A 17,341-nucleotide genomic window follows, 5' to 3' on the forward strand; every position below is an offset into this window, starting at 1 on the left:
AGTCAGTCTCTCACAAATAGAGCTCATAATGAGGTTTGTGACATTGAAAACAAGTTCAGCATTCATCTTGCCTATAGAAAGAATGCTTCTTTTTTTTACATGAATAGAACATAAAAACAGACCATGGTATGTATGATGTAAACGACACCTCTCCAAATGAACCGACCTAACACTCATACAACGTTCACCAGCTTGCAAACAGGATCTGACTGTTTGCAAGGACAAGGCTGCAAACAGACAAACTGGTAGCGCAAAGATTGAATAAGACAGAAAAGCCACGGACATGTCTTACTCCAAAATCACAGGAACATTCCTTCTCACCTCACGATCCCTGTCAAATCCTAGTGTAGTAGTCCACAGTGTAACCCTCATCCAGGTTCCCATCTCCAGAACCGCAGAGCTGCTGGCACATTGTCCTGAGGCTCCATGGCTCTACATTTCCCATGCACCTTCATTTGCGACTGCACGCACAGCGCCCAGTGACGTGCTGCAATGTACACGCTTGCCAGCCAACTCGGTCAACCACAAACAAGCTGCCTGCAATCAAATTCCCTATGAATCAATACAGCCTTCCGAGCTGCTGAACACCACAGATGCAGTCAAGTCAATGCTTCCCTGTGCCTTCTCCCTAAAAACACTGACACCTACCCAGCAGAAATGGTAAGGCTGCTGCCACAGGACGCTTCAGGACTGGGCATCATTCAAATGTAACCTCTCAGGAGAAGCACGGGGCTGCAGGGTGGTTTGGGTAGGGAAATCCAGAGAGGAGTGCCAGAAGGAATGCAAGCTCATGGGAGAGTAACATTTTTCTTCCCATGTGAAAAGGGATGGCATAAAGTGGTGGTCATGGGTTGAGGCCGTTTGAGCAAGAAATAAATGAGAAACAAAAGAGACTAAGTGAGATGGACAAGTGAAACACAGTTGAAACTGCAGTTGTTCCATGTACACAAAGCTTGAGTGTTGCCTGTATGGTTCATACACAGGCTAACAATACCAATGTATCTGATACATTTCAGAGGGAGGTAATTTCTGGGCAATATTTGTCCATTTAGGGGATCGCATTTGGCCCACTGCGGCAAAGGTTACGTATCTTTAAAAAGGGATACAACTTGACATGATTTCTGCACTTAAACTTGGCTGTAGTCGCTTACCGACAGTTTTTGGATATGTTTCGCTTCAGGTAGTGATGCACCAATTACATTTTTGGCCGATAATGATATTTTCCTTGCAAAAAATAAAAACGATACCGATATTTAAATTTTTTGCTGCCTTTTAAGCATTTTAGTACAGTTAAATAGTTACACAGGGGTCTAAGGAACTGCATCTCAGTGCAAGAGGCGTAACTACAGCCCATAGTTCAAATCCAGGCTGTATCACGTCAGTCCCATAGGGCGGCCCACAATTGGCCCAGCGTCATGCGGATAGGCGGTTAATGTGAATAAGAATTTGTTCTTAACTAACTTGCTAAATAAAGGTTACACACACACCAACAAAATAACTTTTTGGTGTGTATCTACGCATGTCCCCATTAACAGTCAAAACCTATTTCTTTCACTTACTTACTGTAATGTTTCGTTGTTCATTTGTTCAGTCGTGTCATTCTCAACTAGGATTTCTATGGAACGCCATTTGGGTCTTTGCATGTCAAAAGAGATAAACGTCAAATAACACTATTTGAAGTGTCAAATAAGCCTGTTGACCAATCAGGACCTGAATATGAACGCAGGTCACAATTTTACACGTTCATTAATTTACGTAGTTATTACACATTGATTAGACTGTCACTCGTATTTCACAATGATTCATCAATACATATGCTATGATGCTGGTAAAGTTGTCTTGTGCACCTACAGTGCTGGTAAAAAAAAATTAAAAGCTAGCTAGCTCATAGGTGCAAACAATGTTCTTCCTCAAAAACATAGCAAAACAACCATTAGCTAACTAAATATACAGCTAGGTGTCATCTAAAATAACCCTAAATTATAAGACCGTTCTTATTTGATTAATGGTGGTAGGACCCATCTATGTGAAGCTAGCCACAAGGATTAGCCAAAATAGTAGACTTTGCAGTTACCCTTCAAAATAAAAAGTATGTCATTGACAGTGACGCAAATGAATACAAATACTAGAATTATGCCATAATCTAATAGATCATGCTAAACGAGGTTGGAACGTTATATATATATATATATATATATATATATATGTTTACGGACATATTCAATCAATCCCTATCCCAGTCTGCTGTTCCCACATGCTTCAAGAGGGCCACCATTGTTCCTGTTCCCAAGAAAGCTAAGGTAACTGAGCTAAATGACTACCGCCCCGTAGCACTCACTTCTGTCATCATGAGGTTTGAGAGACTAGTCAAAGACCATATCACCTCCACCCTACCTGACACCCTAGACCCACTCCAATTTGCTTACCGCCCCAATAGGTCCACAGACGACGCAATCGCAATAACACTGCCCTAACCCATCTGGACAAGAGGAATAGCTATGTAAGAATGCTGTTCATCGACTACACCTCAGCATTTAACACCATAGTACCCTCCAAACTCGTCATTAAGCTCGAGACCCTGGGTCTCGACCCCGCCCTGTGCAACTGGATCCTGGACTTCCTGATGCCCCCAGGTGGTGACACTGGGGCCCCACAAGGGTGCGTTCTCAGCCCTCTCCTGTACTCCCTGTTCACCCATGACTGCGTGGCCATGGGTGCAGTCCAACTCAATCATCAAGTTTGCAGAGGACACTACAGAGGTAGGCTTGATTACCAACAACGACGAGACGGCTTACAGGGAGGAGGTGAGGGCCCTCGGAGTGTGGTGTCAGGAAAATAACCTCACACTCAACGTCAACAAAACAAAGGAGATGATCATGGACTTCAGGAAACAGCAGAGGGAGCAGCCCCCTATCCACATCAACGGGACAGTAGTGGAGAGGGTGGAAAGTTTTAAGTTCCTCGGCGTACACATCATGGACAAACTGAAATGGTACACCCACACAGACAGCGTGGTGAAGAAGGCGCAGCAGCGCCTCTTCAACCTCAGGAGGCTGAAGAAATTCGGCTTGTCACCAAAAACACTCAAACTTTTTACAGATGCACAATCGAGAGCATCCTGTCGAGCTGTATCACCACCTGGTACGGCAACTACTCCGCACACAACCGTAAGGCTCTCCAGAGGGTAGTGAGGTCTGCACAACGCATCACCGGGGGCAAACTACCTGCCCTCCAGGACACCTACACCACCAGATTTCACAGGAAGGCCAAAAAGATCATCAAGGACAACAACCACCCGAGCCACTGCCTGTTCACCCCGCTATCATCCAGAAGGCGAGGTCAGTACAGGTGCATCAAAGCGGGGACCGAGAGACTGAAAAACAGCTTCTATCTCAAGGCCATCAGACTGTTAAACAGCCACCACTAACATTGAGTGGCTGCTGCCAACATACTGACTCAACTCTAGCCACTTTAATAATGGAAGAATTGATGTAATAAATGTATCACTAGCCACTTTAAACAATGCCACTTCATATAATGTTTACATACCCTACATTACTCATCTCATATGTATATAGTGTACTCTATACCATCTACTGCATCTTGCCTATGCCGTTCGGCCATCACTCATTCATATATTTTTATGTACATATTCTTATTCATTCCTTTACACTTGTGTGTATAAGGTAGTTGTTGTGAAATTGTTAAGTTAGATAACTTGTTAGATATTACTGCATGGTCGGAACTAGAAGCACAAGCATTTCGCTACACTCGCATTAACAACTGCTAATCATGTGTATGTGACAAATACAATTTGATTTATTTTTTTAAATCAACAAAAGACAAATAGTTAATTCCACAAAAATCTGTTGAAATCACACTGGATGTATTATACTTTAGAATTGAAGGCATAATTATTTCACTGTACAGCCTTACCTATGGCTTGTGGATCAATGAAGTGGGGCATCAGTCTACTCAGTGACACCCAGAGAACATTAGCATCGTAGCTCTTATTGGAGGACTCAAACAACGGAGCCACTTTTGTCAACCTGTGTGTATTGAACACTATTCCATAGGAAAAACAAAACTCTGTGGATGTTTTGGAGTCTGATAACTCTGAGGAGGACGTTGGGGGAAAAAAATATTGGTATTGAGTAGACTGTCAACCCATTTCATTGATCCCCAATCCTTAGGTAAAGCTGTGCAGTGCAATATGAATGTCAATACACTGACTGGGGAGATGATTTCACAGTCACAGTCCCGCGATAAGAGCTACAACGCTAATATTAGCGTAAACTCTTCACAGTTGTGTTCTGTGGGTGTCACCGAGTAGACTGATACCCCATTTCATTGCTTCACATTCCAACCTTGTTTAACATTATCTAGTCTAAATATGGCATGATTCCACCAATTGTAACCTTCTGCATCACTTTCAAAGTGGTACTTTTATTTTGAAGGAAAACCGCAAATTCCACTATTGTGCCTAATACTTATTGTGGCTAGCTACACAACACATAACCCGGTCAGGTCGAGCCTCACTAGCCAGATGAAGCTAGCTGGCTGCTTATAACGTTAGCTTTGGGCAACAGGATTAAGTAGCTGGCTAGCTATTTATTTTCATGAACTGAAGTTCAATTTCAATAGGCGAACAACAAGTGGCTACCTAACTAATACTTACTCACAAGGATTCCTAAATCATTACTAATAGTGAAAATGACTGCAGTTTCTACTGGTCATTGTTTTCAGGCTGGTTGTATTGGTGCCATCTTGGTACCAAGCTAAAGCTAGCTAGCTACCCCCAGAAGATGCGGTTGAACAAAATGCTTTATTACCAACGCGGAATTGTAAAAGCATCGTTTGTGACTGGTATTTGCTGATTTTTTTGTACAGCTTTGACAGTGTTACTGATAGTAGGTGGCGCTTGGCTTGCACATGCAAATTCAGAACACACAACATTATATAATAGAACTGTGTTATTTGCAGTTTCAAATTAATAGCTTATTTAATGTGTCAAATAGTGTTATTTGACATGTATCTTTGACACGCAAAGACCCAAACGGCATTCCATAGTATGTCGTGAAGCTATTACTGTGCAACATCTGAATGGCGCACTTGGTTACGTTAGTGTGTACCGGTGCACGACCAGTCGCAAAAGCCAACATCACCCACGACAGAGAACGGTTGATTGTCAAGGGCAATAAATTCCATTATCTTGGCGTTGATGGATTTTGCCTTTGAGTTGTCTCGCTGAAATGTTCTTACGCTTTCAAATGACTGCTCAATCCACACAGCAGACATTGTGGGCTAGGTTAGGAATGCTGTGTGGATTACGTGGAATTACGTGGTGTCATTACGTTATATTAGGTATGCACTTCAGCTATGACATCGGTTTTTCACATCTGTGTTAAACTAGATACCGATGTTGGCATTTTTAGCTAATATCGGCTGATTCCGATATATCGTGCATCCCTAGCTTTTTGGTATTTATAATGTTGTCATAGACATATTTTCAGTATGAATGAGGCCCTAAAACACACCTTGGAGGGTTTGGGGTATCTCTAAGGATGAGTCCCAATTCTCCACACTTCACTAGAAGTGTGTACTTGCAGACTTCTGCCCAATCCCAAATTAAGCACTAAGCCCTACGCAAGGGTTACCCATACTGATCCTCGGGACCACAAGGGGTGCACATTTTTGTTTTTGCCCTAACACTACACGGCTGATTCAAGTTTTCAAAGCTAGACAATTAGTTTATTATTTGAATCAGCTGTGCAGTGCTAGGGCAAAAACCAAAACATGCACCCCTTTCGGTCCCGAGGACAGAGTTTGGGAAACCCTGCCCTATGCACTTGTGGAGATCTGAGAGGATTTGACAGGTATAAGCAATATGGAGAAACTTCCACCTAGCCTCAGTGGGCAGCGTGGCACTATTACCATTACCACTATTGCTTACACCTGTCAAATCCTCTCAGATCTCCACAAGCGCATATGGCGTATGGTTTACAAGTCCATTTGGGATTGGGTCTTTCTTGCAAGGATTTTACAATAGTGGAAATACACTCCAGCCATGATTAAAAAGAACCCTAACCCATAACAGGGAACGTGCAAGTGCACACTTTTGGAAAAGGGTGGGGAAATCGGGATGTAGCCTAATATTACAAAAAGTATACTACACATACAGTGGGTACTAAAATTGACACCCTTGAAAAAGATGAGCAAAAACGTATAAGTAAAATACTGAGCTATACTGCATGTTGAAATTTTGGGAAATTATATTTTATGCTACACTGAACAAAAATATTTAAAAAAGGAAACATGCAACAAATTCAAAGACTTTACACACACAGTCAGATACCTTAAAATAAATTAAAATTACATTCAGAAAACCACCATCTGCCTCATACAGTGTGACATCACCTTCAATATTTCCTTGATCAGGCTGTTGATTGGGGCCTGTGGAATGTTGTCCCACTCTTCAATGGCTGTGCGAAGTTGCTGGATATTGGCGGGAACTGGAACACGCTGTCGTGCACGTCGATCTAGATCATCCCAAACATGCTCAATGGGTGACACGTCTGGTGAGTATGCAGGCCGTGGAATTGAGTACAGATCCTTGTGCCGTGCATTATCATGCTGAAACATGAAGTGATGGCGGTGGATGAATGCCTCGACAATGGGCCTCAGGATCTCATCACGGTATATCTGTGCATTCAAATTGCCATTGATTAAATGCATTTATGTTAGTTGTCCATAGCTTATGCTTGCACATACCATAACCCCACAGTTCAGTCTTCACAACGTTAACAGCAGCAAACCACTCGCCCACACACACTGTCTGCAATCTTCCCAGTACAGTTGAAACCGGGATTCATCCATGAAGAGCACACTTCTCCAGTGTGCCCGGTGGCCATCGAAGGTGAGCATTTGCCCATTGAAGTCGGTTATGACGACGAGCACGCAGATGAGCTTCCCTGAGATGGTTTCTGACAGTTTGTGCAGAAGTTCTTCGGTTGTGCAAACACAGTTTCAGCTGTCCGGGTGATGGTATCAGATGATCCTGCAGGGGAAGAAGCCAGATATGGAGGTCCTGGGCTGGCGTGGTTACACGTGGTCTGTGGTTGCGAGGCCAGTTGACGTAAAATGACATTAACATTCAATTTTCAGGCAATTTCTCTACCAACAGCTCTGGTGGACATTCCTGATGTCGGCACGCCAATTGCACACTTCTTCAAAACTTGACATTTGTGACAAAACTGCACATTTTAGAGAGGCCTTTATTGTCCCCAACACAAGGTCCACCCATGTAATGATCATCCAGTTTAAATCAGCTTCTTGATAATCCAGCCATATTTTGGCAAAGGAAAAATGCTTGTTTGTTTTTTTGTCATTTGAGTCTAAACAAACATTGAATAACTTTAATTTAAGCATAAACTAAAGCTATTCAAAGTTGGTTTAGAAAGACTCAAATGACAACAACAAAAAATGGAGGGCAATCAGGTTTGTAACAGAATGCAACATTTTCGGGTAGGAGTAAGAGTTTTGAGTTATCATTCAAGAAACTGTGTATATCATTAATTATAATGACCATTGAACAGGAAATCCTGCAAACAGTGGCTTTTAAACAAATGACTTTAGTCATGACAGAATGAGCCTTCAAAATTAAGCCTATCGGTGGTTTAGAATGAAATACTGCCATTAACAAGAATCTCACGAACCAGCACTCCAAGAGGACTCCAAGACTAACGAACAGTCATGTGAATGGCCTGCGTTCAACATCCACTCAACAAAAGATGAGCAGAGAGACTGTGCTCTTATTGTATGGGTAACGTGTGATGAGTCAGAATCGTAGGTCTGACTCATCATTCAATTCCATTTGCGATGGAACTTAGGATCATAAATATCAAGCCACACACTTAGGCAACTCAAGGCTGAGTGACAGTGTTACTCTTGATTTACTTATCTACTTTTACATTTCAAGGTTGCTGAAGACATTTGTTAACAATGTATTCTGTTCTAATATGCATGTATGTATGCAAGTTTGGGGTCACTTAGAAATTCCCTTGTTTTTTGTCCATTAAAATAACAAATTGGTCAGAAATATAGTGTAGACATTGTTAATGTTGTAAATGACTATTGTAGCTGGAAACGGCTGATTTATGGAATATCTACATAGGCGTACAGAGGCCCACTATCAGCAAACATCACGCCTGTGTTAGCTAATCCAAGTTGATCATTTTAAAAGGCTAATTGATCATTAGAAAACCCTTTTGCAATTAGGTTAGCACAGCTGGAAAATGTTTGAAGAAGCACTGTTCACTTTGAGACTGGTGTTTTGCAGGTACTATTTAATGAAACTGCCAGTTGATGACTTGTGAAGCGTCTTGTTTCTCAAACTAGACACTAATGTACTTGTTCTCTTGCGCACCGGGGCCTCCCACTCCTCTTTCTATTCTGGTTAGGGCCAGTTTGCGCTGTTCTGTGAAGGGAGTAGTACACAGCGTTGTACGAGAACTGTAATCGAACCCACAAATGCTGATGCTCCAGATACTAGTCTAAAGAAGACCAGTTTTATTGCTTCTTTAAATCAGCAGTTTTCAGCTGTGCTAACATAATTGCAAAAGGGTTTTCTAATGATCAATTAGCCTTTTAAAATGATCAACTTTGATTAGCTAACACAACGTGCCATTGGGACACAAGTGATAATTTGCTTGTGTTGCTGATAAATGGGCCTCTGTACGCCTATGTAGATATTCCGTTAAAAAAAAAGCTGTTTCCAGCTACAAGTCATTTACAACATTAACAATGTCTACACTGTATTTCTGATCAATTTGATGCAATTTTAAATGAACAAAAAAAAGTGCTTTCTTTCAAAAACAAGGACATTTCTAAGTGACCCCAAACTTTTGAGCGGTAGTGCATGTACGTAAACAAGCATGCAAGTCAAAAAGATACAAACCTGTTTGTCCTTCTTTTGTATTTTCATATTTCTCTTCACCTTCACTGCATCTATAACAAAAATAAATATCTTTATTGAAGTAAGGAAATTTATTTTAATACACTAACCTCAGTAGGACCTGGTCAAATTATTTGCAGGGGGGAAAGAGTTACTAGTTAAAAAATAAATAAAAAACAGGAGATAATGTTAGTCACCTTTCTCCATTGATAGAATTGGTACAATAAACCAAGGCTCTTTTATGACACATTCCATCTAGGCCTACATGATTAGGCACCATGAGCAATTCCAATATAGCTACGGCACTTATGATTGTCAGGTGACAACTAGTCTCAGCAATATGTGAAATAAAACATAATGTGCAACTTAAAAAGTTAGACATTTGCAAGTTACCTTGAAAGTGATGAGCCAAACTAGCCTACTCCTTCCTGTGTCTACTGGATACAGACTAAACTCAGCCCCAAATGCACAATTTTTTAGCCAACAAAACGAAGGTGTTCTTTCATAGCAAACTTAATTTGGGACACATTGTTTGTTTACAAACGAACCTCAAGTGGTTTTGGATTTGTATAATGTGTGACATGTAATTGTTTATGCTCTATTCACTTTTATTATTATGTTTATATGCTTTTATTTTTGCGGACCCCAGGAAGAATAGCTGTGACTTATGCAACAGCTAATGTGGATCCAAATAAACTGCAGGTGGCTAGGGGAGCTGCCTATTTTACCTGTGCGACCAGGGTCTTTGTTTACTGTTAGACCTGGTGTAGTTGTGCGGCATATTGGCTCCACCAAAATTCCATAGGAATAATCGACCTACCTGCGGAAACGTGTCTTAGTTTCATGGCAAAGACTTGAGCTGGCTATCATGAAGTAGCTAGTAGACTGTAGAACTTAACTGCTACAAGTTGCCTGGCAAATTGAAGTTCTTAGCTAACTTATATGATTAAGAACGCGTTATCAATTCAGCTACCAAAAACAACACTAATCGTTACGTCGGCGGCACCGTGTCCTATTTATATTAGCAAGGTATCGAGCTAGCCAGCCTGCTAACTAATGTCACTGCAATGATGTTATATATTCCAGTCCTTACACGTGTGAACACCCCCTTAAAATCCTCGCAGAGACATCGCCGCTACCCCTCAATATGACTTCACCTACCTGGGCAACACTCGCCGGTCAGAGCATCAGTTGCCGAACACTGCGCTTTCTCCCTGCATTTATTTCCAAGGACACAAAAACGCCATGACAGTTTAGAAAAATGCATTAAAAAAAATTAAACGGGGTGTGAGATGGGGAGGGGGCCTCCGTGCAATTTCTTTATCCTCATAAAGCACAAGAGCAGATGAGTTCATTCATGAGGGATGCACAAGTTTGAGACTCACCAACCACCGCACCACAACACAGGACCCTGCAATTCAACACAGAATAAAAACAGTTAAAATACCTACTTACCTAAAATGGCTACTGCAGCAGACAAAATACAAACAGCTATTATTTGGTGAAGTTTAGCGCTGGTCTCCTGCTACAACATCCCAAAAAATTGGACCCGTAACATTCTATTTTTCATTGGCTGCACCATAGTGCAGCTGGGTCGATGGATATTTCCATTGGTCCTCCAGCTGTCAAACAAGGAGTGCCCATCTAAGTTTGTCTGAGAGCTACATATTGCAAACACCATTGGGCACATTTAGTTATCGTTGATGTGAACCTTATTGTGATTGGTTGTATTCTACTACTTTGCTTACCATAAAACCCCACGAAAATCTAATTTTCCGGTCATGAGATTCCCTCGGTTTTGCTCTTTGGCCGTGTAATTTAACACGCATTTGTTTTATTCTTGGTGTCAATTCTGTACAGATCTAACGGTTATATATTTCTTCTTCCTTGTGTAACAGTATAGCTTCCATCTCTCTCCTCTTTTCCCCTACCTGGGCTCGAACCAGGGACCCTCTGCACACATGGACACCGTTACACATCGCTCCACAAAAACCGCGGCTCTTGCAGAGCAAGGGGATCAACTATTTCAAGGTCTCAGCGCGAGTGACGTCACCGATTGAAACACTATTACCTCGCACCCTGCTAACTAGCTAGCCATTTCACACTGGTTACACTTGCATCTTCCAATCATGATGGCTTTTATATGGAAGCCCATTCCTGCCACACAATAAATAAATAAAAACAGTACTATCTAAAAATGTTGAGATATTTCAAGATAGTATCTTGACATTTTTTAGATAGTATGTATACAATTTGAGACACTATCTTGAAATTCTGACTAACATATCTCAACATTATTTAGATAGTATCTCACATTTTTGACATACTATCTAAAAAAAATTGTGTGATACATTAGTCAGAATTTCAACATATCTTGACATTTTGACTAAAGTATTTCGAAATGTTTAGATAGTATATCAAATTATTTACATACTATTACTACATTTAGAGATACAGTGGTTCCTCAATTCAAAATGTTAAGGTTATGCCAAGGCACTGGTAGAGCAGTGGCGATTTTAAAATGTAAAACTCCAACACAAAACAACACTCAACAATACATTAATTGCACTATAACGGTGCCCACAAACTGTTAGGGCTGACATAAAGCTGTTCCAACATCAGAGCCTTGTCTTCTATCAGCGGAGCCTTGTCTTGCAGCAAAACAGTTCATTCAGCCTCAATTTCTGCCTTTAAAAAAAAACATAGCTGATACGGCTGACTTGCTTAAACAAATGTAGTTTCTACTGACAATTGAGATATACAAACTATGGCATAATTGGACGATGAGCGGATAAGAGGCCATCCAAAATTTCGATTGAAACATTAATGAGGGAACTAGGACGGAAGTAGTCAATATAACTATTTGTTCAGCACCTTTGAAATGGACAGCAACAGAATTCAGACCATGGGCTATTCTTACAGTATTCTCCCTGTACACCAAGTCATAACTGTAGGATAAATAAAGGGGGCATATAAGCAGACAATGAAAGCTCTTACAATATTCAATGATTACATTTCTCTAAAACAGGCTATAGGCTACATGTGCACCACCAACTTCTAATAGCTTACTACACAATGTACACTTAGTATTACTTTCTTAGGTACAGTATACAGTGCATTTGAAAGTAGTCAGACCCCTTGACTTTTCCCACATTTTGTTACGTTACAGCCTTATTCTACAATGGAATGAATTCATTTTTTCCCTCATCAATCTACACACAATATCCCATAATGACAAAGTGAAAACAGGTTTTAGACATTTCTGCAAATGTATTAAACAGAAATACCTTATTAAATAAGTATTCAAACCCTTTGCTATGATACTCGAAATTGAGATCAGGTGTATCCTGTTTCCATTGATCATCCTTGAGATGTTTCTACAACTTGATTGGAGTCCACCTGTGGTAAATTCAATTGATTGGACATATTTCGGAAATGCACACACCTGTCTATATAAGGTCCCACAGTTGGCAGTGCATGTCAGAGCAAAAACCAAGCCATGAGGTTGAAGGAATTGTCCATACAGTTCCGAGACAGGATTGTGTCGAGGCACAGATCTGGGGAAGGGTACCAAAACATTTCTGCAGCATTAACCAAGAACACAGTAGCCTCCATCATTTTTAAAGGAAGAAGTTTGGAACCACCAAGACTCTTCCTAGAGCTGGCCACCAGGCCAAACTTAGTATTCGGGGGAAAGGGCCTTGTTCAGGGAGGTTACCAATATCCCAATGGTCACTCTGACAGAGCTCCAGTTCCTCTGTTGAGATGGGAACCATCTCTGCAGCACACCACCAATCAGGCCTTTATGGTGGAGTGACCAGACAGAAGCCACTCCTCAGTTAAAGGCACATGACAGATTCTCTGGTCTGATGAAACCAAATCAAATTTGATTTGTCACATGCGCTGAATACAACAGGTGTAGACCTTACAGTGAAATGCTTACGTACAAGCCCTTAACAATGCAGTTTTAAGAAAATACCTAAATAAAATGTTAAAAACTAAGAGAAAAGAATGACAAATAAATAAAGAGCAGCAGTAAATAACAATAGCGGGGCTATATACAGGGGGTACCAGTACAGAGTCAATGTGCGGGGTCACTGGTGTCGAGGTAATTGAGGTAAAATGTACATGTAGGTAGAGTTATTAAAGTGACTATGCATAGATAATAACAGAGTGTAGCAGCAGCGTAGAAGAGGGTGGGGGGGATGCAAGTAGTCCGGGTTGCCATTTTATTAGATGTTCAGGAGTCTTATGGCTTGGGGGTAGAAGCTGTTTAGAAGCCTCTAGGACCTAGACTTGGCACTCTGGTACCGCTTGCCATGCGGTAGCAGAGAGAACTGTCTATGACAGATGCGACTGGAGTCTGACAATTTTTAGGGCCTTCCTCTGACACTGCCTGGTATAGAGGTCCTGGATGGCAGGAAGCTTGACCCCAGGGATGTACTGAGCTGTGCGTACTACCCTCTGTAGTGCCTTGCGGTCGGAGGCTGAGCAGTTGCCATACCAGGCAGTGATGCAACCTGTCAAGATGCTCTCGATGGTGCAGCTGTAAAACCTTTTGAGGATCTGAGGACCCATGCAAAATCTTTCCAGTCTCCTGAGGGGGAAAAGGTTTGTCGTGCCCTCTTCACGACTGTCTTGGTGTGCTTGGACTATGTTGGTTTGTCTGTGAGGTGGACGTGAAGGAACTTTAAGCTCTCAACCTGCTCCACTACAGCCCTGTTGATGAGAAACGTGCTCGTTCCTCCATTTCCTGTGGTCCCCGATCATCTCTGTTGTCTTGATCACATTGAGGGAAAGGTTCTTGTCCTTGCACCACATGGTCAGGTCTCTGACCTCCTCCCTATAGGCGTTCTCGTCGTTTTCTGTGATCAGGCCTAATGATGGTGTTGGAGTCGTGTCTGGCTGTGCAGTCATGAGTGAACAGGGAGTACAGGAGGGTACTGAGCACGCACCCCTGAGGGTCCCCCGTGTTGAGGATCAGCGTGGCAGATGTGTCGTTACCCTACCCTTACCACCTGGGGGAGGTCCGTCAGGAAGTCCAGTATCCAGTTGCAGAGGGAGGTGTTTAGTCCCAGGGTCCTTAACTTGTTTGGGATAGGGGGCAGTATTTTCACGTCCGGATGAAAAGCGTGCCCAAAGTAAATGGCCTGTTACTCAGGCCCAGAAGCTAGGATATGCATATAATTGGTAGATTTGGATAGAAAACACTCTAACGTTTCTAAAACTGTCTGTGAGTATAACAGAGGGGCGAAACGGGCCGAAGCCCCAAGGAAAAACCATTCAGCTTACCACTATTTTCAATGGATATCACTTTTATTATAAGGCGAAGTCCTCCCAGATTGCAAATCCTAGGGCTTCCACTAGATGTCAACAGTCTTTAGAAAGAGTTTCAGGCTGGTTTTTGGAAAAATGAGCCATGGTTTGCTTTCGCCGTAAAGCCTTTTTGAAATCTGACACAGCAGCTGGATTAACAAGAAGTTAAGCTTTATTTTGATGTATTGCTCTTGTGATTTTATGAAATGTAATATTTTGAATTTCGCGCTCTGCAATTTCACCGGATGTTGTCGAGGTGTCCCGCTAGCGGCACGCCTTTCCCAAAACTTAATGATGAGCTTTGAGGGCACTATGGTGTTGAACGCTGAGCTGTAGTCAATGAATACCATTCTCACATAGATGTTTCTTCTTTCCAGGTGTGAAAGGGCTGTGTGGAGTGCAATAGAGATTGCATCATCTGTGGATCTGTTGGTGCTGTATGCAAATTGGAGTGGGTCTAGGGTTTCTGGGATAATGGTGTTGATGTGAGCCATGACCAGCCTTTCAAAGCGTTTCATGGCTACGGACGTGAGGGCTACGAGTCGGTAGCCATTTAGGCAGGTTACCTTAGTATTCTTGGGCACAGGGACTATGGTGGTCTGCTTGAAACATGTTGGTTTTACAGACTCAGACAGGGAAAGGTTGAAAATGTCAGTGAAGACACTTGCCAGTTGGTCAGCGCATGCTCGGAGTACACGTCCTGGTAATCCATTTGGCCCTGCGGCCTTGTGAATGTTGACCTGTTTAAACGTCTTACTCACATCAGGCTGCGAAGAGCGTGATCACATAGTCATCCGGAACAGCTGATGCTCTCATGCATGTTTCAGTGTTATTTGCCTCGAAGCGAGCATAGAAGTAATTTAGCTCGTCTGGTAGGCTTGTGTCAGTGGTCAGCTCTCGGCTGTGCTTCCCTTTGTAGTCTGTAATAGTTTTCAAGCCCTGCCACGTCTGACGAGCGTTGGAGATGGTGTAGTACGATTCGATCTTAGTCTTGTATTGACACTTTGCCTGTTTGATGGTTCGTCGGAGGGCATAGCAGGATTTCTTATTAGCTTCCGGGTTAGAGTCCCGCTCCTTGAAAGCGGCAGCTCTACCCTTTAGCTCAGTGCGTATGTTCCCTGTAATCCATTGCTTCTGGTTGGAGTATGTACGTACGATCACTGTGGGGACGACGTCCTCGATGCACTTTTTAAAGCCAGTGACTGAGGTGGTGTAGTCCTCAATGCCATCGGAAAAATCCCAGAACATATTCCAGTCTCTGCTAGCAAAACAGTCCTGTAGCTTAGCATCGGCTTCATCTAACCACTTTTTTAAAGACAGAGTCACTGGTGCCTCCTGCTTTAAATTTTGCTTGTAAGCAGGAATCAGGAGGATAGAATTATGGTCAGATTTGCCAAATGGAGGGCGAGGGAAAGCTTTGTACTCGTCTCTGTTTGTGGAGTATAGGTGGTCTAGAATTTTTGCACATTTAACATGCTGATCGAAATGAGGTAAAACTGATTTGTTCCTCTGCATTAAGTTCCCTGACCACTAGGAGTGCCGCCTCTGGATGAGCGTTTTCCTGTTTGCTTATGGCAGTATACAGCTCATTGAGTGCGGTTTTAGTGCCAGCATCGGTCTGTGGTGGTTTGTAGATAGCAACGAAAAATACAGATGAAAACTCTCTTGGTAGATAGTGTGGTCTACAGCTTATCATGAGATACTCTACCTCAGGCAAGCAAAACCTTGAGACTTCCTTAGATATCATTCAGCAGCTGTTGTTTACATATACAGTGGGGAGAACAAGTATTTGATACACTGCCGATTTTGCAGGTTTTCCTACTTACAAAGCATGTAGAGGTCTGTAATTTTTATCATAGGTACACTTCAACTGTGAGAGACGGAATCTAAAACAAAAATCCAGAAAATCACATTGTATGATTTTTAAATAATTAATTTGCATTTTATTGCATGACATAAGTATTTGATCACCTACCAACCAGTAAGAATTCCGGCTCTCACAGACCTGTTAGTTTTTCTTTAAGAAGCCCTCCTGTTCTCCACTCATTACCTGTATTAACTGCACCTGTTTGAACTCGTTACCTGTATAAAAGACACCTGTCCACACACAATCAAACAGATTCCAACCTCTCCACAATGGCCAAGACCAGAGAGCTGTGTAAGGACATCAGGGATAAAATTGTAGACCTGCACAAGGCTGGGATGGGCTACAGGACAATAGGCAAGCAGCTTGGTGAGAAGGAAACAACTGTTGGCGCAATTATTAGAAAATGGAAGAAGTTCAAGATGACGGTCAATCACCCTCGGTCTCGGGCTCCATGCAAGATTTCACCTCGTGGGGCATCAATGATCATGAGGAAGGTGAGGGATCAGCCCAGAACTACACGGCAGGACCTGGTCAATGACCTGAAGAGAGCTGGGACCACAGTCTCAAAGAAAACCATTAGTAACACACTACGCCGTCATGGATTAAAATCCTGCAGCGGACGCAAGGTCCCCCTGCTTAAGCCAGTGCATGTCCAGGCCTGTCTGAAGTTTGCCAATGACCATCTGGATGATCCAGAGGAGGAATGGGAGAAGGTCATGTGGTCTGATGAGACAAAAATAGAGCTTTTTGGTCTAACTCCACTCGCCGTGTTTGGAGGAAGAAGAAGTATGAGTACAACCCCAAGAACACCATCCCAACCGTGAAACATGGAGGTGGAAACATCATTCTTTGGGGATGCTTTTCTGCAAAGGGGACAGGACGACTGCACCGTATTGAGGGGAGGATGGATGGGGCCATGTATCGCAAGATCTTGGCCAACAACCTCCTTCCCTCAGTAAGAGCATTGAAGATGGGTCGTGGCTGGGTCTTCCAGCATGACAACGACACGAAGCACACAGCCATGGCAACTAAGGAGTGGCTCCGTAAGAAGCATCTCAAGGTCCTGGAGTGGCCTAGCCAGTCTCCAGACCTGAACCCAATAGAAAATCTTTGGAGGGAGCTGAAAGTCCGTATTGCCCAGCGACAGCCCCGAAACCTGAAGGATCTGGAGAAGATCTGTAGGGAGGAGTGGGCCAAAATCCCTG

General features: G+C 42.6%; 1 protein-coding gene across 9 annotated transcripts in view; it reads right to left on the reverse strand.

Moving 5' to 3' along the window:
• Window positions 1–10,514, reverse strand: part of LOC139535354 (chromodomain-helicase-DNA-binding protein 6-like) — an 80,873-nt gene extending 70,359 nt beyond the window's left edge. For 4 of the 9 annotated variants that reach the window (XM_071334682.1, XM_071334683.1, XM_071334684.1 and 1 more), the window contains exons 1-2: window positions 10,115–10,382; window positions 8,957–9,006 (exon numbers count right to left, since the gene is read on the reverse strand). In XM_071334682.1, coding sequence (XP_071190783.1) covers window positions 8,957–9,006; window positions 10,115–10,220 — 156 coding nt within the window. In that variant the 5' untranslated portion in view covers window positions 10,221–10,382. Of the gene's footprint in view, window positions 1–321; window positions 485–8,956; window positions 9,007–10,114; window positions 10,385–10,408 lie in introns of those variants that run through there. The other 5 variants (XM_071334686.1, XR_011667104.1, XM_071334687.1 and 2 more) reach the window with 5 other exon arrangements.
• Between the last annotated feature and the right edge of the window lie 6,827 nt (window positions 10,515–17,341).

The sequence above is a fragment of the Salvelinus alpinus genome, chromosome 12 (genome assembly GCF_045679555.1).
Source record: "Salvelinus alpinus chromosome 12, SLU_Salpinus.1, whole genome shotgun sequence".
Taxonomy (NCBI): domain Eukaryota; kingdom Metazoa; phylum Chordata; class Actinopteri; order Salmoniformes; family Salmonidae; genus Salvelinus; species Salvelinus alpinus.